Source organism: Dreissena polymorpha, chromosome 1 (assembly GCF_020536995.1).
Source record: "Dreissena polymorpha isolate Duluth1 chromosome 1, UMN_Dpol_1.0, whole genome shotgun sequence".
Lineage (NCBI taxonomy): Eukaryota > Metazoa > Mollusca > Bivalvia > Myida > Dreissenidae > Dreissena > Dreissena polymorpha.
In genome coordinates, this window is record NC_068355.1 from 47,505,646 (window position 1) to 47,533,574 (window position 27,929).

Sequence of the window (27,929 nt, forward strand, 5' to 3'; positions counted from 1 at the left end):
GCTACAAAAGAAACATTTAAGATACCAAAAGATAAATTATTCCGATAAGCACAACAAATGTTTATTACTTTTTACCAGGCTTTCAACAAAATTCATTCCATTCGGTATTGAGGGCGGTTCAGCTTTATGTGTTTATCGTATTTGGGCTAATCGTATTTGGGCTAGTCTAATCTAGGTCAATGTTATTATTATTAAAACAGTTGCCTCTTATAAGTTTAGATTTGAAGGAGGTATTGCACTGAAAGGGTATGTATCTTCCGAAAACACCTAGCTTGCATTTGGGCCCTGTCTGGTGAATGTCAAATGTAATATTTAAAAAATGTCTTTTCGCTCAATTATCATAATTAAGACTGAGGTATTGAACTTAAATTATGTATGCTTTGTCTTTCATTCGGACCCAGCTTTGGATTGCATGTGGGGACAGTCGATTAAAGGCCAATGTCACTTTAACTAAAAGAATAAAACCATTTATGCTAAATAACTTTGATCTGGAGGTATTGTGAGGAAAGTTCGTTATTAGGGAGCTCACAGGCTTAAACGTTGCTTGGAATTCCATTCCGGGACCAGCATGTCCAGGAAAATAACACTGTTACTAAAATATAATACCAGTTTCCCCACAGTGTCATAAGCATTGATGGGTACATAGAGCTGTAAATGTATGTAATGTAAGTTTTTTGCGGGACTAGCTTCGGATTGTATTAAGGGCTTGTTGGGTCAATATAAAGTTGTTTTTTTTTTAACTTTAACTAGAAACAAACTTTCTGCTCAATAAAATCAATATAGGTGATGTTATCGGACTGACAGTTTGTGTGTAGGTTGCTTCCATGCAAACCGAGCTTGGGATCACACACTGTTTCAAAATAAATAATATGTATTAATTAATGAAACAGTGCAAATCATGGTTTCGTGGCTGTGCAATGTTTCTCGTTTGAAGTATACATGTTTAACAAGCAGTACATACACTTTTAACACAGCAAAAATATGCACGTTATTAACATTTGGGCAATTACTCACTTACACGGCTTAATATAAACACATTTGTTCTCAGCATGCGAACATGGACGGTGGGGTACTAATTGCATCCATAACTGCAGCGGATGTATCAAAGAAGAATGCGACAGAACAAGCGGTGATTGCTTATCGCTGGGTTGCAAGCCGGGATATTTATACTCTGCAAAGTGTGACAAAGGTGACATATTTGGAAAAACTTAAAACTTCCTCCGAATGTTGTAATATTCAGCATTTAATAAACATGATCGTCAACAGTTATACACTTAAGATTATTTCTTTGAAAAATATATATTATGTACAATTTTTTAATCACATGCTATACCCTGTTTCCGATGTAATACAACCATTACATATTTTGTTTTATTACACATGTGTAATACTACGTTTTTAAGCGTTTTCCTTGGCTTAGTTTTCGTTCATTGACCAATCGCATTTTGTTATTTTGCTGAAATAACGTTGCAACGTACAATGACGTCACGAAATGTAAACAACATTCGGGATATATCATTATGTTTTCGTAAATATTTATTTAATTTGCTCATTTAAAAGCATGTGATACAAAAGATCTGAAACTCGTTGTCATGTCATACCATATTTTATTAAACGCGTCCATGAAATTCGCCACAGGCTCGCTTACTAACAAAATCCCTGAACTCGTTTAATTTAATATGGTATGATTTGACAACTCATGCCAGATCCTATATAAATGTGTTAATTCATTGATTATATTGAGTTGAAAAAGATTGTGGAAATTACAGGTAGAAACATTATTTTATATAAAACATTCAATATGTTTGTGTCGTCATATCTTAAAACAAAAAAACTGATTTTCATAAAACTGTATATCCATAGTCTATAAGGTGAACAATCACAAATTTTCAGGTCAATTAAACACACGATATCAGTTCCCAATTTTAAAATCTCAAGTCCCTTTCAATGTCCTGTATATATATCGTTCAAACTATGATATTTTGTGTTAGATCTCTGGAACTCATTAGTAAATTTTAATTTAAGTAAAGTTTCCATTTATTACAAGGACTCATGCGCTATTAAAATAAGAATTTGTAATATGCTACTGTCGAAAGAATATATTGCTTCCGGGCGAGATTTAAGCAACACATGGTCCGTATTTCATGGAACTGTTAAGTCAGTTTCTTTACAGGGTGGGTATACGCACATTTTTGGATCGTTCCGTTCCAATGATCTTCTATGGATATATTGTCTGTTCATTAAAAGCATGATTTCTAATAATTATTTCTTTTCTGTGCCAGATATCAGATATATGATTCATTTGGTGAAACTATATTCGTAGTATCCTTATAGGGTGAACATTTGCTTATTGTGATTTTTTAGCTTGTTCTATATCGTCACAAATAAGACGTTTCTAAGTGTATGTTCTTTGTCGATATCTGAAAACCGGTGTTCCAACATTAATGTACTTTATCTACTATATATATAGGATAAACACTTCCAATGTGTGTGGTCGTTTCGCTCCTTTGTTGATTAAAATGTATTAATCATTCCTTTTGGCAACAATAATGCCAATATAAAGATATTCGTTTCCACGCGTAATTTCAAGAACATTTTATCCCAATTTAATACCGTTACGTCTTCTTTAGTTATCCGTTCACGCTCTATCCGCGCAGCTGGTCAGGTTATTTTGCTCCTATGATACATGAGGCAGTTACTGATATGGCATTTAAACAAATAGAGACTTTATGTTATGTGCAAGATCTCTTGAACTAATGCACGAACGCCAATTAAAACTTAGGTACCTTAAATTGCAATGACTAATGCGCATATTTGAAGGTTGTTGCGTCTGTTACTTTTGTGTACAGTTATTTCTTCATTTCTTATTCAGACGCATACAATCAAATTAATCAATGACAAACCGCATCATCGAAGAGAAACCACCACTTTATCTAATAATTTTGTACAGTTTGGTCAAAGTAGTGGAATACAGATTCTGATCGCAGTCATTGTCCTTTAATGATCAAATTTTACATATAGTAGTACCGTGTCAAGTAACGTATTTAACAAAAGAAACGATCTTCGTATTTTGGGGAATAACAAAATTTTACTTGTTCGTGCTGGTCCGTCAAATAATCTGACTGGAACTGGAAAGAACTGCTATATTTTATCAGGCCATCTGCAATCGATGTGCTGTTCTAATTATCTTAGTTTGTTGTTGACAAATAAGATCATAAAAACGTATGAATTAAAAAAATACATGTATCATTTTTATCAATAGTATCGAAGTTCGAACTATTCCATGTACTGTTATAAGGAGAAAAACACGCAAATATTGACTGATGTTCACGCTAATAAAAAGATGATGTGACAGTATAAACGGAAGTTTGAAAACGCATAAAATTGCATTTGAACTCTATATATAACTTTATTAATACTTATAAGAGATTAAATGTGTCATAGCAGCTCAGATATATTTGCAATTATTATGTGCAATCCGGTATTTCAACACACGCTACTTAAATGGAAAGCACAGTGCATATCATATTTTTTTCAGAATGCGAACGCGGACGATGGGGTACTAATTGCACCCAATACTGCAGTGGATGTGTCAACGAACATTGTAACAAGACCAGTGGACGTTGCATTTTCGAGTTTTGCAAGCCGGGTTATAAACAAAGTGCACGGTGTGACCGAGGTGAATTTTATTTGAAATCATGGACCAGAAAATCTCACGTATATAATTTAAATACAACAAATTGCTAATGCTCTTCTCACCTAAGGTTTTGTTTTGATACAACTTACCATGTTTAATTTCGTCTAGTTTTGTTGCCGCCATGATGGGCTAAAAGTCTGCAAGCGGAATACAAGTTACATTTCTGTATCGCTATCTTCCTTTTTCGATTAAAACATGTTGATGTAAATTTTGCAATTTTTGTGGCGATAATTATTTGATCATCTAACAAAGGAATTACATATTCATCATGAAAATTCCTTTTACAGTCTTCGTCAATATCCGTCGAAAACTAAAAAAACAACGCACCAAAATCATAAGATTTAATACTCTTTTTAGTCACAAACCCTGTTCTCAATCCGTAACTTGTTCAACAAAACAATTAATTTTAAACATCGCTTTATCCGAGTAAATTCTACATTATTGAAGAAGTCTGCAGTACAATCTGACCGGTGTCATTCGAGCCATATATATTCCAACATGTGATGCATGCATGCCAGTGACGTAATATCAGCATTCAAGCGCGCGCAGTTTGGCAATATGTTTTGAATTTAGTTAAAAACTCAATAGAAACGCTGTACAGGATCAATAAATTACGGCTATAAATCTAATACGGTACATCAATTTGAAATGTATTCATTCAATACATGTATATATTGAAATTGAAGTACAAATAAATGAGGATGTAGAAAAAAATTTATTTTACCTTTTACTGAAAAGGATTACCAGTGTAATGGGTGGTAGGCATCTAAAGCACATAGTTACATGACACTTTTTGATGTAGGATTATACAGATTTTTTTCACAGTTATTGTACTTCAAAGATATAATACGTCATACAGCAGTACCGTGTCTAGCAATGAATTTCACAAAAGAATCAATATACATAATTTTTCTTTTAGCCTAATGTTATTTTTTTGAACAGCTCAAATAAACATATGTCAGCTGGTCTGTCAATAAACTAACAGGCACTCGACATTACCGCTATAAATGATTCGATCATGTGCAATTGTTGTGTTTGTTTTGATATATGTTTGTTGTTGACAAATGAGATTATAAAACTTAAGTGTGAGAAAATATCATTTGACAGTGTTACTGGCTTCTTTGAAAATGAATCAAGTTTGTGACTCTATACATAACGTTATTTATACGGAAGAGATGCAAATTGTGATAAATGCTAGATATATTTCCATCCGCTTCTTATGCGCAATTAGGTATTTCGACATACGGTTCCTTTAATGCAAAGCACCACGAATTACATATTGTTTTCAGAATGCGAACGCGGGAGATGGGATATTAATTGCTCCGAATACTGCAGTGTATGTTCATACTGTTGTGAAATGTATTTTTTTATTTAACTAGAAAAAAAATATATTAAAGTACACATGAATATGTTTTTGTAATGTATTAAAAGGACATATGTATAGCGCGAGTATGATTCCACTTGCTCTGACAATGTGTCCCTGTGAGATTTCTGGTGTGTTAAAGCAGTTATGTGGGACATAAACTATGATAATAGGTCAAAATGAATACAAGATAAGTGTACTAGATGAAGTCACACTGTTGTCACGTTCCTTTAATGTGTACAGGGATTTATTTCACTCTGATTAATAATTATTTCCCCGCGAGATCTCATAAATTACTATCCTAATATGAGAAATTAATATATGCAGGATTCCTATAGAGTGGACCATATTGTCAGGGCGTTACGTTCAAAAGATTTGTCAGGAATGCTATGTCTTTTAATATGGTACTTTCTAAAGAATTTCTTGCATCTGCGCGAGGTCTAAGCAACACATGATCCATATTCTATGGAACTGTAAATTCAGCTTCTTTATAGTTTGGGTACACACTTATTTTTGTATCGTGCCGCTCCAATGATCTACTAGAGATATATTGTATTTTCATTAAAGCATAATTTGTAATTATTATTTCGTTTCTGTACGAGATATTAGGAACTTATGATTCATTTGGTGAAACGTTAAATGTAGTATCCTTATAGGGTGAACATTCGCATTTTGTGAGTTTGCTTCGCCCCGGTGATTTTTCAGCTTGTTCTATATCTTCACAAATAAAATAACATTTCTTAGTGACCGTTTTTATTTCGATATCTGAAAACCAGTTTTCCAAATTTATTGTTATTTTATATACTGTTTATGACGGATAAATACTTTCAAATTGTGTTGTCGTTTCTCTTCATAGTTGTTTAATTAAATTGTCATTCATTTTGGCGACAAGAAGGAAACTTTAAAGATATTCGTTTCCATGCGTAATCTCAATAACTTTTTATCCCACTTTGCTTATTTTAAGTCTTCTTTAGTTATCCGTTTAGGCTTTACCCGCACATATTGTCTGGTCGTTTTGTTCAAATTATAAATAAGAGGCACTTACTGAAATGGCATTTACACGTGTATAATGTATAATGTTGTATGGTTTAATATTTATCGTCACGTTAATAATTGTATACATTAACACGTTCTTCTATTTCCTTTACTCGTAAAGTATTATTGACTGATAGTTCACAACGAATCGGGCAGTACAATGAAGGATTTTACACAGAATTTACAATTAAAGATAAGACGGCAATGTGTATGATATATAAATTAAGAAAGACACATCCAAAAAAATAATCCAACACATGACAATCGCATTTGAGGAAGCTCTGAAAGATGCAAGACAGAAGAAAGCAACTACAGTAATTTACTTATGTTAACATATGTGTTGTGTGTTTTTGCTCAGTCTGCAATAAAGGGCGGTGGGGTCCTAACTGCAATGATAATTGCAATGGATGTATTGATGAACTGTGTAACCCGGCAAGTGGGATGTGCATATCGCCGGGATGCAAGCCGGGCTTTATTAACTCTGCAAAGTGTGACGCAGGTAATATACTTGTTTGTCTTCGGCATATTTCTAAAAATAGTCTTTTTGCAAAATTATTTTCAGACAAACCTACACCAACTTATTAGTATAAAAGTGACTTTAAAAATATGAAGTATCATATAAATCGTTCTAGACCTGTATTTATTATTGGTTTCTATTTTATATTTTTTTAAATGTAAGTTTGTAAAGTACATACGACTTTGAAACGATTAGTTCCGTATAAACTACAAGTAAGATTAAATATTTTCTGAAGAGGCCATATTCAAAACACGATATTCATTTACCCTACCCAGAGTATTTATCATTATGATTGACCAGACGTGCTCTGATCTTTATTTCATGTTTAATCGAAACTATATTACAAGATCATTTATATAGACACTAGTGCACATTGTTGAAGTCACATATTTAGTCACATTGGATCGTTAATTTGGTACTCGGAAAATGTATGGTTAATTGCTTTTCACATTATTTAAATATAACGTTGATATGAAGTTAAAGCCACGCTCTCAAGCGAAGTTTGCTTGTGAAAACAAAAGAGGTAACATAAATAGCCCAATAATTTTGCCTATTTGTAAGGACTTACGTCTCAATGATATAATAACAATTTTAAAAATGGTTTCAGCCGGGTTGAACACTTAAGTACTATTGCGAATTAAACATATGGTAATAACAGATATTTATGCACCTAGAAGTACACGTCTACAGAACAGACAATTGTACAACATTGACTAGTCATTTGCTCAGAAATTTGAATGTATGATAATTGGAGTTTATTCAAAACCGGATCACTCGAATAAACATATTGGAACATCGGACATGACTGCAATACACACTCTTGTGGACCCTAAAGCTTACGGATCGAACACTAGATAAGTTTTGCGAATTAAACATATGGTTATGACAGATATGTATGCACCTAGCAGTACAACACTAAATAATAGACAATTTTGCAACATTTCCTAGTCCCTTGCTTAGAAATTTTGAATCTATTTTAATTTGAGTTTTTTCAAAACCGGTTCACTCAAGTGAACAAATTGGAACATCGGATATGACTGACAAATACACACTCTTGTGTGGCTTACACAATGTATCAAACTCTTAATGAAGTTATTTTTGCACAACTTCGCATGGTACTTCATAGTTTTCTCAGCCCCTCTCTTCAACTAACTTACTAAATGATTGTTCGGTAAATGTACGTTTGTCTGTACGTCCGATCACGACCAAACCAAACTGGACTGTAACTTCATTGTTTGTTAATAACTTACTACAAATGTTTGCCATTTGTGTGCAAATAGGCCGAATTTTCAACACGTGTATATATCGCAAACGTCAATGTCACACAATTTCTTCAAAGGTCACATTTGGGCACAAAACAGCTTTTCTTGATTATAAATTCAGCAGTTAGCAGTGAAACACACGTAATACAAATTCTCTGCATTTTGTGAACTGTACAGTCTGTCTTCATACATGTCAGGTGTTGATCTAAGCATTATCATTCATAACGAAGAACGGATTTATTGATATTTCTTTATAAATGCATATCTCATATTAAAAATCGCTATGATGGAAACAAAGTTTAACCCATAATGATTTGACGTCTTACTGACGTAATTTGGATAGTATTGTTTGTTGATATGTTTTTATTGTTTCAATTTATATATAATAGACGTTTCTAGCCGCTATTAATTGATTATATTCAATTCAATTACAAGATGGTAATAATAACAATTGATACCTATAATATACAATACATGCTTTATTTTTCGTCAGTTTGCGAACAAGGACGGTGGGGTATTAACTGCAACGGTCAGTGCAATGGGTGCATCGATCAAGTGTGTAACAAAACAAGTGGTGTGTGCCACTCTTCGGGATGCCAGCCAGGCTATACATACACGCCAAAGTGTGAACAAGGTAACATTTTTTTAAATTAATTAATATTTACAATAGTCTGTACGAATATAAATAAAATATAAAAATTCACAAAAATCTTTGTACATGTATGTACGGTCATAATTTCATTAGTATATTCTTCTCTACAATTTTGAGAATAATGTTCATACGGTTTTCAAATGCATTTGTGATTGAACAATACCATTAAAAGTATGTTACATAGTAAACGGTGGTTGTTTGTGTTTATAAGACATTTTATAGCGTAATTGTGAATCAAATTCCCCAGACAGTTTGTCCCAATAAGATTTCCGATATGTTGAAGCTATAATTTGGGACCTGAACTATGTTGCCACTTTATTTAATTTCGTTTCCACGCTAGATCTCATTCAATAATGATCCGAATGTGAAATCGTCAAATGAAGCATTCCTATAGAATGGACATGTCCATATTGTCAGGTCGTTTCGCTCCGATTATTTAATTGGAAAGGTTTACCTTGTGAAAAATAATAGGGTAAAAACAAAGAAGTTTCTTGCGTCCGCACAGAATTTCATAAAAACATTATCCGGAATGTTTACGAAGTTTCCTTATGGGTGGCCTTACGCACATTGATGGATCCTTCTTAGGATCTACCAGGGAGATATTGACTTTACATAAATAATATTATTTAAAATGATTGTTCGTTTCCGCACGAGATTTCAGGAAATTTTGATTTTGATTCAAATATACTGTATGGATCGTATACTTATCGAGTGAACATATGCATATGTTTAGGTCGTTTCGGAAAGTATTGCCTGTTGATTAATAATATTGTAATTCTTATAAACTTCTCGTTGCCGCGCAAGATCTAATGAACGCATGATGTATATGCATTTTCCGTTCTAATCTACCAGGGAGATATCGTCTTTTATTCATTATTTATACGGATTATTTCGTTTCTTTGCGAGATCTCAGGAACCTATGATTCCAATTTGGTGGGACTTCATATCTAGTATTCTTATTGAATAAATACTCGAACATTATGAGGGTTTGTTTCCTGTGCTTTTTGTTTATTTCGATATCTCACAACAACTGAATAATGGTAATTTTTATATGCACTGTATGGCCGAGTGAACAATTACAAATTGTCAGGTCGCTCCGCTCCAATATTTTTGATTATTTTTTTGATTGATCATTGCGCTCAAATCTACCAGGGCGATATCGTCTTTTTATTCATAAAATAATTGAAACGGATTAAATCATTTCTGAACGAGATCTCAGGAACCTATGATTCCTATTTGGCGGGACTGCATATCTAGTATCCTTATGTAAATACTCGCACATTATGAGGGGTCGTCTCATGTTTTTTTTGTTTATTTCCATATCTCAAAACAACTGATTAATTGTAATTTTTATATGCAGTGTATGGCCGGGTGAACAATTATAAATTGTCTGGTCGCTCCGCTCCAATATTTTTTATAAAAAAAGTTTAAGTCTTTCCGCTCCAAAACTACCCTACGCCATTCTAACGATATTTTTCGTTGCGCGAAATATCATCAACGTACGTCCCCAATGTAATCATATTTAGTGTTTCTTCAATGTTATTTATAGCTTGACACGCACATATTGTAAGGTCGTTTGGCTTCTATAGTTTTGTTTTCAAAAAAGTTCAGCACTTATAAATTACAAGAGGGACATCATAAAGACATGTTTCTTTTCGACGCAAAATCTCATGAAGTCTTCATGACGAAGTTATGCTTTCAATTTGATCATCTATTTTTTCCTTTCAATGTCCTTTACCCGCGAATATTGCAAGGCCATTTCTCCCCAATTATATTTCACGGAGATATTGTATGTCGTGTTAGCTAGGAGTTTGAAATGTATGTGCATGATCTCTTGAACCCATTTCCTTATTTCAATAAAGGTTAAGGATTCTCTGTGAAAAAAGTAATGCGGTTATTGTCAGAGTGTTCCCTCTGTTTATCTTTCATGCAATTATTGTCTTATTTTCTTTTTCCGACGCTCCACTTAACTTATGCTTTGGCAAAGCGCTTAATCAAGAAGCATATTTCAGTTTTACGAATTATTGTGTTCATTTGAGTTTAGTATGGTAATACAGATTTTGATCGCAGTGAACTTTGTCCTTCATAGATCAGAAATAACTTACTGTGGTATCGACACTAGTAATGCATGTAACACTTTTTTTTTATCTGCATCATTTTATTTGAACTTCTTTTACATTTTTTGAAACAATCTCGACAGCGTTAAATGCAATATATGTTTGCGATGCGCTTGTATCTGCTAATCGGTATGTTAACACTTAACGTGTGCTGCAAAGCACTGTGCTTGACATTGTTTTCAGCATGTGATCACGGACGGTGGGGTACTAATTGCACCCAAAACTGCAGTGAATGTATCAATGAAGACTGTAACAAAACCAGTGGAGTTTGCTTATTGTCAGAGTGCAAGCCGGGTTATAAATTTACTGCACTGTGTGACCAAGGTGACATTTATTGGAAATTATTAATAAAACAATTGTATGTGTGTAATTGAAATTATCATCAATCTAAGTGTAAACTGACTATGGTCTTTAAAATGCATTATGTATACTGCTGGACGTGTACATATAAAACATTCAAAAATAAGGTGTATTTTTATAAGAAACTATATTTATAGCGCAATATTTTCTTAATTTTCACGGGACATTTATCGAACAAGAGTACAAGATTAAACTAAATAAATCGCCCCCTTTTCAAATTTCGAGAATGTTACATTTAATTGTCCGATTCCGTTGAAGTTGAATCGTATGGACATTAGAATTGTTCATATTGTTTTGAATATTTCTTGGTACGCTTCTGCACACTTCTGCAAGAAAATTGATCATATAATAAATTAATTATATTGCACTTAAACATATTCAGTGATAAACTACTTGCTAAGACGATGTGTACCCATGATATATGTTCGATATGCACCTAGCTGAACAATACTAAAGAATAGACAATTTTGAAATATTGCCTAACCACTTGCACAGAAAATTTGAACCTATGTCGATTGGAGTTTATTCAAAACCGATTCACTCGAATGAAAGTATTTGTGCACAACCTCGCATGTTACTTCATAGTTTTCTTAGCCCCTCTGTGCAACAAAATTACTAAATGACTGTACGGTAAATGTACGTATGTCTGTACTCCCGAACTCAAGACCAAACCAAACTAGACTGTAACTTCATTGTTCGTTAATAACGTACTAAAAATGTGTGTCATTTGTGTGCGACACTACGCATTTTCAACCCGTTTAAATATCTAAAACGTCAAAGTCACACAATTTCTTCAAAGGTGACATTTGGGCACAATACAGCTTTTCTTGATTGTTAGCAGCATTCATGATGGTATTATAAATTAACTCAAAATGCTTTTTCAACGTGGACGGATGGCGTGTTCAAGTTTATGTTTCCAATTTAGGAAACACTATAAAAATGTGCATCTTTACAAAACTGGTACAGAATATTTCCCAGTTTTATCTCTGTCTTGTTCTAGACCGGATCTTATACTGGCGAAGGTCGCTTTGTCAAATTCCACTATAAGCTTGTGAACACTCCATAAATCACAGTTATAGTGTCCAATCACAATTCACTGAACGAGAACAAGTTTTGCTTATATAATTTTATTGTTGTTGCCCTTTGTTGAAAGTGTATTTTAATTTTGTATCCGAGGAATCAGCCTAAAATTTAAAAGATAGAGAGATCTATAGTTTTAGGGTAATTTACCCGTTTATTTGCATACGTCAATTTTAAACGGTGCACATCCTTACAAGTAGTAAACATATTTGTTCGAACATTCAAGTTCGGTCCATTGATAACATGACCGCCATTTAGTGGGATAGTCTTTTAATAGTGGTAAAATAAATCAATGTGACACGAACAAAAGATTCTGTTTGATGATTGGAAATTCATGTTACAAAGAAATTGATAAACAAATGGCAATGACGTTGTCCACCAATATATATAAAAAAAATTCGCATATTTTATTTCTCTTTGACCGATATGATTTAAATAATAATAATAATAATAATCGTTATTTGTTGGCCATGTATGAAAAAAACGTGGATTCACAAAATGACATAATGGGGCTGATCGATCGTTAAGCAATTTGTTTGAGCAGATGTGGGTGCCACGTGTGCAGAACATTTATAATACACACGTTAACTCAGAGAAAACAAAGGATTGGTGTGCATCTAAATCATTCTACCTATATATGTGTTTATATTCTTTCGATTTTTGTAACACGTTTAACTACTAGAAACACGCCATTCAATCACATGTATCATTCGGGAACTTGATAAGTCCCGTATTCGTGAATTGGGTTACACCAGCCTTCAACGAACTTTAGTATACTTTGGTTTCTCAATAAGAAACATGCGTAAAGAAGACATGAGAAAAATTAACCATATTATATTGAGAACACAAGAACAGATAATTATTAAATTATTTAATTCCTTTAGTCCTAATTAACTATGTTGGAGTAAAGCATTTATTGTTTGGCTTAGCGTTTTATTTTATTCAATTCAATTGATCTAAAGTCGTGAACAATCAAACCAGGAAAGAATATTTTTGTCCGTCTGTTCGTGAATTTGTATTCTCCACACACCTTGGTCTTACAATATTTGCATAACGCCATAAGCGTTTTTTCTTTTTTTTCAAAAGACGAAATAATTAGACAATCCTTGGTAAAGACCATTAAGCAATGCCCCACGTCAATTATTTCCCTTAGAATATCATCACCAGTGCATACCAACTTTTAGGAAATATCGGGTGTTGATGGTGCGTCCTCATTAGGGTAGTGAAGAATTGTCTTTTTGAATATATTACTAGTTCTAGTTCAAGTATTTTCCAATAACGGATTTTACATTTCCAGTAAAAGAATAAAACCGTACTTAAAACGAAAAGATTATACATGTTTGCATAGGAAATATTCATTAATCGGTACTTTGAACTACAACTGCGATTAAAGCCAGGTAATTGAGGAGAGGAAACCGACTTAAGAAATAGTTTTAATACCATTTTTGGTTAACCTAAATGAAGAAATGTCCCACTATTGCTACTTAAGTGTTTTTTAATCTTTAATTCCTTTTGTCCGTGATGACCTGTTTATGCAGCAAATGACCACGATTTAGAATGAGGAACTTCGAAGAAAAATTCCAGTCGTGTTAACATGAGCACAAAGGTTTTTGTGACGATAATGTTTGCATGAAAATGCTGACGCTTAAAAGCATTCCATGTATGCGTTAGCATAAAGCGCCAGACAAAAGTAACATATAATTATGCATAAAATTAAACAATTTAATTATGGCCATTACGTCGATTGTGTATAATGTTTATTTTGTATCAGAATGTCAGGAAGGCCATGATTGCAACCAGACTTGTGGTCATTGCATGAATCGCGCACCATGTGACCGTGTTAGTGGCCAGTGTGAGAGCTGTCTTGCGGGATACACGGGGAACTCGTGTGATACACTTGTTGAAGGTACCACTGCTTAAGTATCTAAAGCGTTAATGCAACACAATAAAACCATTAAACCTGGATGCACCAAATACACGTATTACTACTATTCACTACGTATGCATTTAAATGGAACTCATGTTAAAATGTGGATTAACACTTATTCAATATTTATATAAATGTTAGACATATTTAACAAATAACAATTTTCTCGTTTATATAAGCTACATAGAGAATACAATGTAAGTGTGATTGTGTACTTGAATTTATCCGACGAGTTGAAGAAAAGTTTACATGGTGACGCTTGCCGAGCCCTGTAAGCCTTTCTGAGACTAGTCGTATACATTTAAATTCACAATCACACTAACACTAGTATTATATTTATCCTACAACTTCTTCTTATATTTAATTTGTTCTTGATGCAATAAGAAAATTAGTCCTTCATTTCTAATACAATAGCAAAAACAGTTCTACGTGAATGTGTAACATTTGGAATGCTGATTGAATTTGAATCGATGCATATAGCGATATTTTGTCTTGATACTCTGCTTTTGCGTGGAATTCTAAAGGACTATTTCGAGTGGCGTGAACGGGAACGATCGTAAACAATTTCAATAATACTACGCAATGTTAGATTCAGTTATTTTAATATGTTTTTGCTGTTGTTTTTAGCAATTAAATAATATTTTTTGATTGCATCGGGGACAAATCAAATATGAAAAAAAAAACAATATTGGATTAATTGAATACTATGTTAGTGTGATTGCGAACTTGAATTTATGCGACACCTCTCAAAAAGGCGTACACGGCTCGTCAAGCCTCGCCATGTAAACATTTCTTCAACTCGTAGGATATATTCGTGTACATAATCACACTAACATAATATCCTCCATGTAAATGGTATATTGATTTGAAAAGTAAACATTCAATTCGTGTATAAATCCAAATTTAAGAACAAATGAACGAGGGTCGAAAGGCAAACACACGTAGTCCCATTGCATGTGTTTAATAAAGCAACCTGTTATTTATATACACTCATTTAGCTGTAGGATCAAATGCTTGTCTTTTCAACGAATCAGAAAATGCTCAACAATTACAGAATCGAGTCAGTTTCCAGTGAAGCTAGTATCTGGAGTTTCGGCTGGGATGCTCATTCTTCTGGTGGCGCTCATTATGACAGTGGTTTTATTGATAAGAAAAAGAAAAGGCAAACGGACCCAAGAACAGTACGTAGCGTATGTTAAATAGTTAAAGTAATATTGACGGATGACCAATGCAACCAATGAATGTATACCGTGTATAATAATCCAATTAATGTATACCGTGTTGTATAAGAATCCAATTAATGTATACCGTGTATAAGAATCCAATTTATGTTAATATTGTATAAGAATCCAATTAATGTATACCGTGTATAATAATCATATTAATGTATACCGTGTATCACCACGTTTGGATTATTCGCGTTTACAATAGTTTATTAACATTTTACTTCAACATTACCTCTATTTATAAAATGACGACGAAATGTGTACACCATTGAAGAGATATGTTATAAAAAATTTACAATGCATTTAAATATGACACATTTATCATCATTTAATTTGTTTCAGTGACGATTATTTATTACTTGCATCAGTTTTATTTTGGGGAAACGGTTCCCGTTTCAAACTATATGTTATAGTGTACTGATCGTATGATAATTGAATAATTGTGTGTATGTACCATTAAGTTTGAATGTTGTAGTTCGAATGTACTATCAACTGTTCGCGAGCCAATTAGTAGCGTCCATGACGAACCGCAACAACTGGCCGCCGCAAAGCCTAATAATGGTAAGAGTAGCGAGTTATTGTTACATATCCTTAAAAAAGCAACTATAAGGTACAAACGAGTGTAAATGTCACTGAATAAAATAAAATGTATGTAAAATTATTTGCTTCAGTTAATTGTAAACCAAAACAAATTATGCAGGAGTCTTTACATCACAATCATAATGCAGTTGTTAGGCAAAATAGTTTTTATTTTAAGAAATATACTTAAGTAATGCATAAAGTACACTAAGTGGGATACTAAGGTTTTCGTTGTAAAATTATCTTAAGACACATCGAATAGCTGTTAACACTCATACTGTGGGCAAGGTTATCACATAAATTGATTAATTGTGTTACTCTATAATTTGTATTTTTCCGAATATTACTATTTAAGTATATCAGATTCAAGTGAACAACATATAATCCGCGTGTAAAACAAGCTTTCATAGCGTGCATTTTAACATGTCCACGCGGGCGATTTGACGTCTAGAATTTCAGTTACTAAGATCGTGGTTAAAAAAAACTATCTCAGTTTCAGAGCAAAATTGTTCGCCACCAACATCAGCAGAGTCGGTTACAACAATGTTCATTCAAGAACCGGTATATTCGAACATGCAGGACTTACCGCCCGTAGAGTCATCGGGAACCACCATCGCCCTGTCCCAGCTGCAGGGATATGTGATGTCAAAAAGCGCGGATGAGCCCTTCTTTGACTTAGAATTTAAGGTACATTGAAAGTCTTAATATTGATATAAAACATGTTTTCATTCAGTTAAAAATTGATCATTATTATGTAGGCTGTACGTGCTACATAGAGCGTTTTATAACATTCATTTTACAATGATTAAAAAAGCATTCACGTTTCGTTAAGTAAGCTTTCATATCCGAAAGTAAGTTTGTGGCTTATCGCATTCACTTATTACGTGTGTTTATCTTTGTGTGTTATTTGATAATACCTATCGTTGCTGTAGAAAATCCCATACGGGATGCAACACCCAGCTACTTCTGCAACGGCGCCAGTGAATGCGGGGAAGAACCGATACAAAGATACGTGTGCCTGTAAGTAAGGAAATATTCTTTAATGTTTAACATGAAATAATCTATTTCCGCTATGTAACTGTTGAAATCATCATGCGCGATTCATTAATCAGTGGAATATGAGCGATAGTTACTGAAGGTTGTGTGTCCTCACATTTGAAGTAAACCGTGTGGATTATGCACGCATCTATATTTTAACCAGAGAAGTATATATAAGGCGAAAAAATAGTCGACACATTCTTTGAAAACAAGTTTCTTTCGTCAATATATGAAAACAAATTAAACCTGTCCACTGATGGGATCAACTCAGTAGGTTGGAGTCATTCATATGTTTAGTTTCATACACTATTCTTGTGGTGGTCGTTATCTTAGGGCGTTTACTGGCCACTACGTTTAATAATATGAACACATGACTAGGGCGGGTATTTAAATTTCAATCTAGTAAGTCAATATCAGAATTACTTAAATGTTACATATGCTAAAATAATGATCATTCATTATTATTCAAATGAGTAAATATACTTATAGTTGATTATTCATTACAATTTTTGACGAAAAACATATCCTCAATTAAGTCACAATTGCAATCTACCATTTGTGACATGCGTATCTGACTGTGGAAATGGAACAATTTCCCAAAAACAAACATAACTGAATTAATTGTTCATTTGTATTGCCCGAATGTTTGCCACGTTACAGCTCTGATATGTCAATATTTCAGATGACCACTCTCGTGTTGTGCTGAGCACTGTGGATGGCAAGGAATGCAGTGATTACATCAATGCTTGCTTCATCGAGGTGCGGTTTGGATACAAGTTAAAAACGTATAGGTTCTTCACATTACGAAATATCGCATCGCATTACCCATTTACTTTAAATAATGTGGCTAAAAATAATTACATGGTTGATTAGAAAAACAATTGTTTATGAACTCATATTCGAATTGTTCGAAGTGTTGGGTGGTATCTCAGTTAACCACATACATCTTTGTACGTATTTATTACTGTTGTTTTCTTGTATAGGGATTCTGCAAGAAGCGAGCTTACATTGCATCACAAGGTGAGTGTTATTTGCGCAACTAAAGAATATACCTGAGATATGCAAATTTAACTTATAATAACAGAACTTGTATTGCATATTAAATATGCTTCTTACAAATTTCCTCCCTATAACGGTGGTGTATGAGTGATAAAAAATATACTTAAAGGTCCCACGGAGGCTATGATGGACGACTTTTGGCGAATGATTTGGCAATATGACGTCTCTACCGTAGTCATGGTAACAAACCTCGTAGAAATGGGAAAGGTAAGTGAAATCGGTCTGAGTAGCTCTATATTTATTATTATATACTTTTTAAAGAACCGTTTGTTTTGCTGTTGTTGTGTTATTTTCTTTTTTAATGAAAATAGTCTCATTTTGATGACGGTATCATTACTTTTACTTAAAACTGCATTATGATTACACTTTCTGTGATAAAAAACGTACGCAATTAACAAGCATAATCTATATTACTTGTGTCATGATTCATGTATTGATTTGTAAACCAAACATACACAGATGAAATGTTTGCGGTACTGGCCTCTTGAAGTTGGTTCCCAGAAAGATTTTCAAGCACTCACAACAAATTTGATCTTTATGGAGGAGTTCACAGACTTCACAGTTCGGAGGCTTAAATTGTCACACCAGGTAAAAATTAACATTGCTATTTCTCTTTCTTTCCATTTCTATATATCGTTTGTTTTACAGTTTGAAAAAAGAATGTTATCTTTGCTCTGTAATTTTGCATTATTTATGGGCGAATATTTACATATTAAGTACAATTAAAGTTTCTAATGTATTATTGCAATTTAGATGTATGACACTGGTATGCTTTCTTGTTTGACATTACGTTTATTTCTAACTTGTATTGATTCCCGTGTTAAAATATAGTTTCCTTAATATTATTTTTATATAAAGAATATATATATATATATATATATATATATATATATATATATATATATATATATATATATATATATATATATATATATATAGTGATAATTGGGCTGTGAACATTTCACATTATACATCATTCACCTGTAGACTGAATGCCTATTTATAAGGCGCCATCAAGGCAACAATGGAAATACTTTTTAGCGGTCTCTATTACGTTCGCGCACAATGGCTATATCTATCGCGTGCGTACGTCAAAGCCAACGCGTTATAATGCCATTACTATAGCGTGCGCTCGTAATAGCTATCGCATGCGCATGTAATAACTATCGCGTGCGTCCGTTATACAAACCGCTATAATTATTTTCTAGTTCACTTTAATGCCAACGTATATGTATGAAACATTTGTGAAATGAATAGGCGTAACATAAATATTGGAGAAACCGGAATGATACGCTGTCTTCCCGGCATATATAACATAAATTTATATCAGCCTTCGTAAAGGCAGTCCTCAGTATAGTGAATGTAATGTAACCGTCGTGCAAGAGATTGGATACTTATTCGTTACAGATCTTATGACGCCATATTCGTATAAATAATATTTCCTCAGGCCAAACCAAGTGTCTCTCGTGTGGTAACCCAATTTCATTACACGGCATGGCCCGACAAAGATGTGCCCGCTAGCACTTCGAGCCTCTTGCACTTCTGGCGTAGGATCAGGGCCCACGATCCCGACAAGAAGCAACCATGGGTCGTTCATTGCAGGTAAGGCAGTTCACAAACTAAGTTATTTTACCTGGTAAGTATTAACGAAAAACAAGTGCATTCATAATTCAACGTTTCGATTTTTATTTGAACGTCTTAATATTTCTCAATGTCAGCAACGTTATAATAGCAAAGAAATTTAAGTGAAGTGTATTTTGTTCTTCGAATTTAAAGACAAAGGAATATAACGTGTTTATTTCTAATTCAAATCTGTTTTAATGAATTTGGATTTCGTCTCAAGTATGTTCGTTTTGGTCCATTTATCAGCGCCGGTGTTGGTCGCACAGGAACATTCATCGCCACGGACATACTGATAGACGAGGGTCAGGCAAGACAGACTGTCGATATCTACGCCTGTGTGACCAAGTTGAGACAGCAGCGAGTTAACATGGTTCAAACAGGGGTGGGAATTTAAATTTGTAGAATAATATGACTACGAAAAAAGCGAAATTATTCGTTGTATGTAGATGTACTACTTAAATAATTTCTGCATTGAAAAAGGTCTTCAGTTACAAATTCCTCACAATTCTTCCGCCCCATGTTGTTAACGTTACACATTGCATTCACTAAAAGAATCCTTCCAGCTCTAGAAAGATTTCGATATTATAACGTTTTCGCAAATTCGTATTATTTTCTAAATAACCGATCTTTTTAGATATGGTTTAAAGTCAGATTATAATTAAAACGAAAAAAAAAACTTAAAATTCGTTACATTTTCTGAAGTTTTAATACATGGCTTACAGTCAAAACATTTAGAATATAATAAACAGTACATACTTTAAATAATATACAATGACAATGATATTCGCATGGACTTTCATCGACGTGGTGTGAAATGGCGTCAACAATATGCATTTGTTTATGGGGAATATTTGGTTCGAATTTATTCAAACATGTATTTCACTTTAAGTAATGATTTATATGATTGAAAATTCCCTCTACAAAGACATTTGTAGAACAAGATGTAATACATATAATATATATTGGATAAAAGATATAAGCAAAATTGTGTGAACAAAAAAATATAAGTAGATATTGAACTAATGAATAACGATTCAAACAATGGAGATACGGTGGAAAACAGAAGACATTCTTTTACTTTCCACAGTACATGTTCTCTTCACATGAGGTATGCACACTTGCAATCATTTTATGCCAGTATCTGTGTCTGATTTTCATGGGATTTTCGTAAACGAACTATCAGTATTAAATAAGTTTTTATTTAATTGTCAATTTAATTCCATACGTGCTATCTGTTACATTATTCTGAATCTTCTTTGCGATTAAGTATCGTTCTAATTTTCAGAGCCAATATAAATACTTACATAGACTGATGGTGGAATACCTGACTCTTCGCAGTCAGTTCGTGTCCAACAATGAGATTGCCAATTATCAAAACACCCTTCTCCAAGTCGACCAAAAGCTAAACAAAACTGGACTGGTTTTACAATATGAGGTTCGCGCGTTGTATTATAGTTACTTTGACCACAAGATATCATTTTATAATCCATGAAATGTGACTACATTAAATGTAGCTTTGACATAAATTACTCAGTCAGAGTCTGAAATGTATTGCCATTTGGAACATTTTTTTCAATGTTAAACAGTTTAGTTAATAAGTTTATGCAAAAGTTACATTATCAGTTTTTAATGTAATGACTTTGCAGATAATTGTTAAAGTAAGGATCCAATAGAAGTCTTAAACTAATTAATACATCTCGTCATATACAACTTGACCATTATACAGACTACGGTCAAACTGTCGAGCTTCCAAGGTATATCGCATAATGATGGTTAAAATTGTCTCATTGATCGTGTCGTGCCTCTTCTAGACAGAGGCATCTTACCACACACTGGAGTTTGCTGGGTCTAGCATCAAAGGTGACGAGGGAGATCCTTATTCATTTGGTACCATGCCTGAAAACGCGAAAAAAAACAGATTCGATGCCATACTACCGAGTACGTACTTATGAAAATATGCTTTAAAGCGTAGCATATGCTTGCAATTAAAAGTCGTCTTATACTGGAAAAAGATATTAAAAGAACCCCGTTTGCGTTGCGAATATAGATATTTGACAATGATCTGTGTCGAGCGCCCTAACCATGTTTCTTAAATTTTATACTTCTTTCTGTAATTCCACCTTATAAATCAATTCAGCTTATGTACACATCATATAATTTAAACTTTACAATGAACATATATGTATCAAATCAGCAGTCGGTAGCATTATTGGAATATAATGCGAAATTAAATAAATATTTTGCTTTATTTTGTTGATTTGTACAACCTTTCGTTAGTCACATTCTAGTGTTTTACAGAAAGGGACAATTGATTTTGAGTTTTCCGTTCGTCCTTTCTTCAGTATGCCAATCCATCAGTCCATAAGCCCACAAAAGATGTACATTTGATCACTTAAAAACTTAAGAAAGTTTTATTATAGTTTAGAATAGCAACCCATTACTGAATTGTGCATAACCTTTCACTTTCTACCAGAGGGCTAAAGTCAGATCACTGCTATTGTCCCGTCAACCTGTTTATCCGTGTGACTGTTTATCCATTCGAAAACGTTCGAATGACTTGTACATTATACGATCATTAAACGTTTAAAGTGACGACGGGATTATCCATGACATTTAAATTCTCCAGACGTAACGTTTATGTGCATTTTTATTTCCCCTGATGTTAAACGTCTGCTGAGTGTTTTAATTTAAACAAAACATACATATTGTTACCCATGTTATAAATGGACACTGGATTCAAATAGAAAAACGATACTTACGTTCATTTATAGGGCATTATGAAGGTAATGTGCAATCTTTAATTGATAGAGGTAGTCACCGGTTCGTGACTTATTTTTCGAATGACATCGAAAGCAGTTCGGGAGCATATAACGATTTCAGTCCGCCCTGCTCCGATTGCGGAGACTAAACCGAAGTCTTGTTAATAAGAGCATAACTCCATTAGGATTTCAGAAATTTGAAATAAAACAGCGTGCATTAAAAGAGCAAATGTTTTTGGTATGCGATCGTTTTTATTTGGTCTTAATTGGCATCACGGAATGCCTACGTTAAATATGGTATAACAATTATGTTTGATGGCAAGCCATTTTTTAAACAAACTTTTTTGAAATTAGTGTCGGAAGTTAATTTAGTAAAATTAATATTGAAGATAACCGATATCGAGCGATGTTGACTGTTCCTGTGGATGGAAGAAATGACTACATCAACGCTGTCTTCATGCCGGTACGATATAATAGCATGCTGGCGTATATCGCCTACGTGTTTTCTAACTATGTATGCATAATATTTATATAACCGGAAATATAACTATTTTGTCGTTGTATATGAAATCAATATAACAGATAGTGAACATTACTATGCCCTACAAGAAGTTCAACGAAATTTACTAAAATATTTCTGGTGTCAAGTTTTGAAGCCGAATCAAGATATATTGCTTTGTAACCCAAACTATTGATACATGGTTATGGCTGCAATACATTAAATGTCGTTTATTTCTTCAGAGCTACAAGGTGGACAACAAGTACATCCTTACTCAGAAGCCCCTGTCTGACACTGTGGAGGACTGCTGGAGACTCATAGAGAGCAGGGACATCAGTCTGGTGGTGACATTCCCCGATGAGGGAAATGAACAGGTAAATGTTCACATCACATTGGCTTGGTAGTAACATTCCCCGATGAGGGAAATGAACAGGTAATTGTTCAAATCACAATTGCTTGGTAGTAACATTCCCCGATGAGGGAAATGAACAGGTAATTGCTCATTTCACAATTGCTTGGTACAAACATTTCACGATGAGGGAAATGAACAGGTACCGTAATTACTCTATGTTTTCGGACACTCTTAGTTTTCGGACACCCCTTATTTTAGCAAAAATAATTATATTTCGTGACTCTCAATTTTCGGACACACGAGTTTTTGTCCATAATTAATGTCTCTAAGTTTTCGGACAGTATATTTTACAGCGCTATTTTACCAAATTTCGGTCCTGTTTTCAATATCTTATGACGATTCGATCATGGGGTTTTACAATCAGATTAACATCATAAAACATTTCAGGAGCATGCCTGAGGGCAACGGACCATTACATTTGCGTTTTTGGGTAAATAACCTTGCAAACCGGTGTTAAACAATGGTTTCGCCCGATAGCATACCGGTAAGCGTTATGACAACTACCAGGGGTATTGCCAATTAACAGTTTAATTATCTACCGCAATGGTACTACCCCTTCTCAATAAAATAACTGTGACAAATACTAAACGCTTCAAAGTGTGATACACCCAATTGCATGTTTTACGAACAATGGAAGGTGTTAGACTACAACTATCGGAAATGAACAAACAAAAATTCATAGTTTGCTTTTTATTGCGTTTTAACTACAGGTTCATACTAGCGAGTATCGGTACATCACATGCTCATCTTTGAACTCGTTGGTCAAAGTAAAACCTTGTAGTAATTTTCTGTCAAATACATTAAGCATTTAAAATTATTTAAAATGCAATGCAAAAATATATAACTGTAATTAATACTATACGGCATGGTATTTTACAAGCGCGTGCTATTACCGGTAGTCGTTGATACAATTGACGCTATTTTCGGACACTTCAATCTTCGGCTCTAAGTTTTCGGACACCTGTATTTTGTCAATATTTTTCGTATCTAAGTTTTCGGACACGAACAAAAAATTATTTTTAAGTGTCCGAAAACATAGAGTTATTACGGTAATTATTCATATCGCATTTGCTTGGTAGTAACATTTCACGATGAAGGCGATGGACATGTTGTTGCTCACAGCACAGCCGTTACTTTCCCGAATAAGGGAATTAAGCGGGCAGTTGTTCACTTTACATCATATTTCCCGATGATGAAGTTAAGAAATAAGTGTCACATAAATGTGTTTACATGCATCGATTAGAGAATTGTCCACATCATTTTGGTAACATCGATGAGGGAAATGCACAAGTAATTGTTAATATCATATACCGGTAAATATTTTTCCTCGAGAAGGAAACGAACAGGCAATTTGTTGCAATATATTGGTATTATTCCTCAATGAAGGAATTGAAAAGGTAATAGATATTTTGATTAGTTTGGTACATTCTTTCAGAACGGTCGAATGTTTCCTACTAAAGGGTCAATCACTGTGGGCCCCTTCAACATCATGTTCATCACGGAACATTACGAAGAGGACTATTTTGTTTCAAGAGTCTTCAAAGTTCAATACATGAGGAAGGTTAATATTTGGGGGTTTAGCATATGTTCATTCAACACTGATTATCACGTAAAACAATTTGCTCCCAACCACACATTTCTATAGCCATAGCCTTTTTAACCTTAACAAACTATTTACCTCTTCCAAAAAGCACTTTGTATAACATCATTAAGTAATAATTTATCTTTATGTTTACCTTGCTGACGACATATACCGGTAGTTTGAAATATACCACTTGCATCAACGTAATGCTACAAAAACAAGAACTGTTTAATTTATTAATACATTAACTATTATCGTATCAACAGTTGCCTTGTCGCCTTCAGTAAATTCGATTTGATATTGTAGTGATAATGGTCAGTATAACAATTAAATAACTTGTTATCATGGTGTACTGTTGTATAAGGCTGCACGTAGTAACCGTCAGATTGTGTCTCTAACAAAACATTTGAATAGCATACCAATTAAATTAATTGGTGTCAAGCGTTCCCTATTCTGTAGGAGAGGACGGTAACGCAGCTGCTGTACCAGAAGTGGCCCAGGCGCCAGATGGCACCGCCAAATGTCGGTGAATTTCTGATGTTAATGGACGCTGTGGAGAAGAGGACAAAATCTTCAACAGCATTGATACAGTGCTTGTATGTACCGTTGCTTCCACTGTGCTAACACAACTTCTCTTGCATGTACAATATTGACGTACGTGTATATTAATAAGCGATATATGTTTTAAATATAAGTATATTATTCTGGCTCTAATGTATCAGCGCTCCGGATAGAATAAATCAGAAAATACCAAACTGACCGTCATTTTCTCGCAGCTTAGTTAAATGAATCAAATAAAACTGCTAACGTAACCCTATATCAAATGACCTTCATAGGTTTAGAATTAAAAAATGCATGTAAACACATAGTTATTTCATTTCATAATATGTCCATGCAGAGATGGTGCTACAAGAAGCGGCCTGCTGCTGGTACTGTTGTACGCCACGGAATGCATGTCCAAGGATGGGGAAGTGTCGCTGCCTATGGTCATCAGGCATCTTAGAACGAGGCGTCCGCAGCTCATACCGAACTTTGTACGAACATTGTATATGTTGAAACATCGCGTGTTTAACTTTCTTAACTTGGCAAGAACATATGATATTATGTGAACCGTAATGTCTTCACAAATTTACACAGTTCGTTATGTTAACCGTAATCATAGCTCACTTTTCATATAAGTACATGTATGCTGATTTTATATTTCTATATTGATTTCTTATTTTAACAGCTTTTAGTCAAAGCTACACTGATTAAGCCATTACTTTTAAGTACACATTTTGTTTTATCATTTCAGGAACAGTATCGTTTTTGCTACAGCTTGCTGACACAGTATGTAGAATCCAATGTGACGTACGCCAACACATAGCGTCGAGAGAGTATTGATCTATGGGTAGTTACTAATGAAATCTGGAAGTTGCGGTTTATGACATGATGCACATATTAGAACGTGACATATGGCGCTAGATGTATATGTTCATGAATATTGCAAGTTTGCACTTATTACGATATAAATGACTCTCATGTCTCCACATTATCCAACTAGATTGAAAAACAATAAATAACATTTTCAAAAATGCTTTTAAAGTTTGGACCCTTGGTTTGTTTGTAAACATTATTTGGCCTACATACCATATAAGACTGCAATAGAGAATGTCCTCATTGAGCTACACAAATGATGGATCCTGGATTGCATTTGGACTACCTAGTATTAATTCATGTTTATTTACTTTATTGTGAAATAACTTCTGTGTTTTGATTTGATTTTTATGTTTCATTTCTTGCATTATAAACAGTATTTCTTTTTAACTTATATCATTGAATAGTATACAATTACTCTTGACACAAACAACTCAAGCTTTTGATTGTAAACAAAAACAGCATCCATGTGTGAGATGACGCAAGATTGGGGCTTTACAAACATTCTCTAATGATACAACTATATGTACGGAATTTAAATCACTATTATGATCAGAAATATCACGAAGAGTCCAACAGTTTTGGGGATTTATATAAAGTTTATATCAAGTTATAAGAACATGTTCGGATGTGTTTGACAAATTCAACATCATTTAGGCACTTTACAATGCGGTCTACTGGCATTTAGAGTTAGGTTTAGTGTACCGTTTTCATACAACATATACACACCAACTTGGTATTTAGATGGTGCACATGACGAAAATGAACTAAGCATATTTGCAAATAATATTTCGTTCATATTAAATGTTCATATTAAGTAAACAGTTGACATTGCAAAGATTATCAAAAAGTGTGTTTAAAAACAACGCATAGTGTTCACAAAATAAAATATGTCGTTAAAGGTTGTTCATATTCCCATGGGGTCAAAATTGGCCACATTTCGGTGGTCTCGTGGTATTTAGCATCTTTTTTGTGCCTTTTTCAATGAGTTGCCGGCAAATTATTCCCCTTGCAACATAAATATCAAACCCGGGGACAAACGTGATTTATATGAATCTGATCATCAAATTTATTTCAGCTATCGAGAAACATTTGCTTGTTGTTTTTGTTTTTGTGTTCATCCACTGCGCTTGAGCAAATTTGGTGTACAATTTTCAACTTGATTTTGTATAAATGGATAAGAGTTTTTATTTATGATTTTATATTGTGCTTATATTTGCTTCAGTTATACTTCTGCTGATTTGGCTTGCATCTACCCATATATTGGTCAAATGGTAATTGACTTGAAATGTATTCTCTATTACTGCTATGAAATTTGAATTGTGATTGTATGAGGTTAACTGTTATGTTAATGTTAATGTTTTGCAAATAACTCTGGGCTAACTATTAGTTTTCGAGCTCATTAAAATCGGTTTGAAAACACAATGCTTCGAATTGACCGCTCCAATGTGGGGATCCCGTTATTAGAATAAATAATGGACCACATGCTATGATAAGATATTTTCCTTCTGGTGCAGCTGAAGTTATAGTTTGTATATATTTCAACCAAAATAAAATATTATAAAGGAATGCGGTTGAATCCACGTTCGAAGCCCTTTAATATGCATTTGAATTTCAAATATATGAACTTGTTTAATGTGTAATGTATATTTTATTATTTGCTTTCTCAAAATAAAATTTTCTCACATAATAATGTTTATTTGTATATTCTAAAAATGAAATATAA

At 33.7% G+C, this 27,929-nt stretch overlaps 1 protein-coding gene across 1 annotated transcript; it reads left to right on the plus strand.

Moving 5' to 3' along the window:
- Window positions 1-13,871: 13,871 nt before the first annotated feature.
- On the plus strand, window positions 13,872-27,883 carry LOC127872501 (receptor-type tyrosine-protein phosphatase mu-like). Its single transcript, XM_052415859.1, has 19 exons — window positions 13,872-13,989; window positions 15,065-15,191; window positions 15,712-15,797; window positions 16,315-16,502; window positions 16,748-16,835; window positions 17,536-17,612; window positions 17,837-17,873; window positions 18,022-18,119; window positions 18,372-18,500; window positions 19,360-19,514; window positions 19,782-19,917; window positions 20,821-20,970; window positions 21,347-21,473; window positions 22,684-22,757; window positions 23,036-23,167; window positions 24,641-24,766; window positions 25,247-25,383; window positions 25,686-25,821; window positions 26,082-27,883. The coding sequence occupies exons 1-19, from the start codon at window positions 13,899-13,901 to the stop codon at window positions 26,151-26,153; spliced, it is 2,166 nt and encodes a 721-aa protein (XP_052271819.1). The 5' UTR covers window positions 13,872-13,898; the 3' UTR covers window positions 26,154-27,883.
- The last annotated feature ends 46 nt before the right edge of the window (window positions 27,884-27,929 follow it).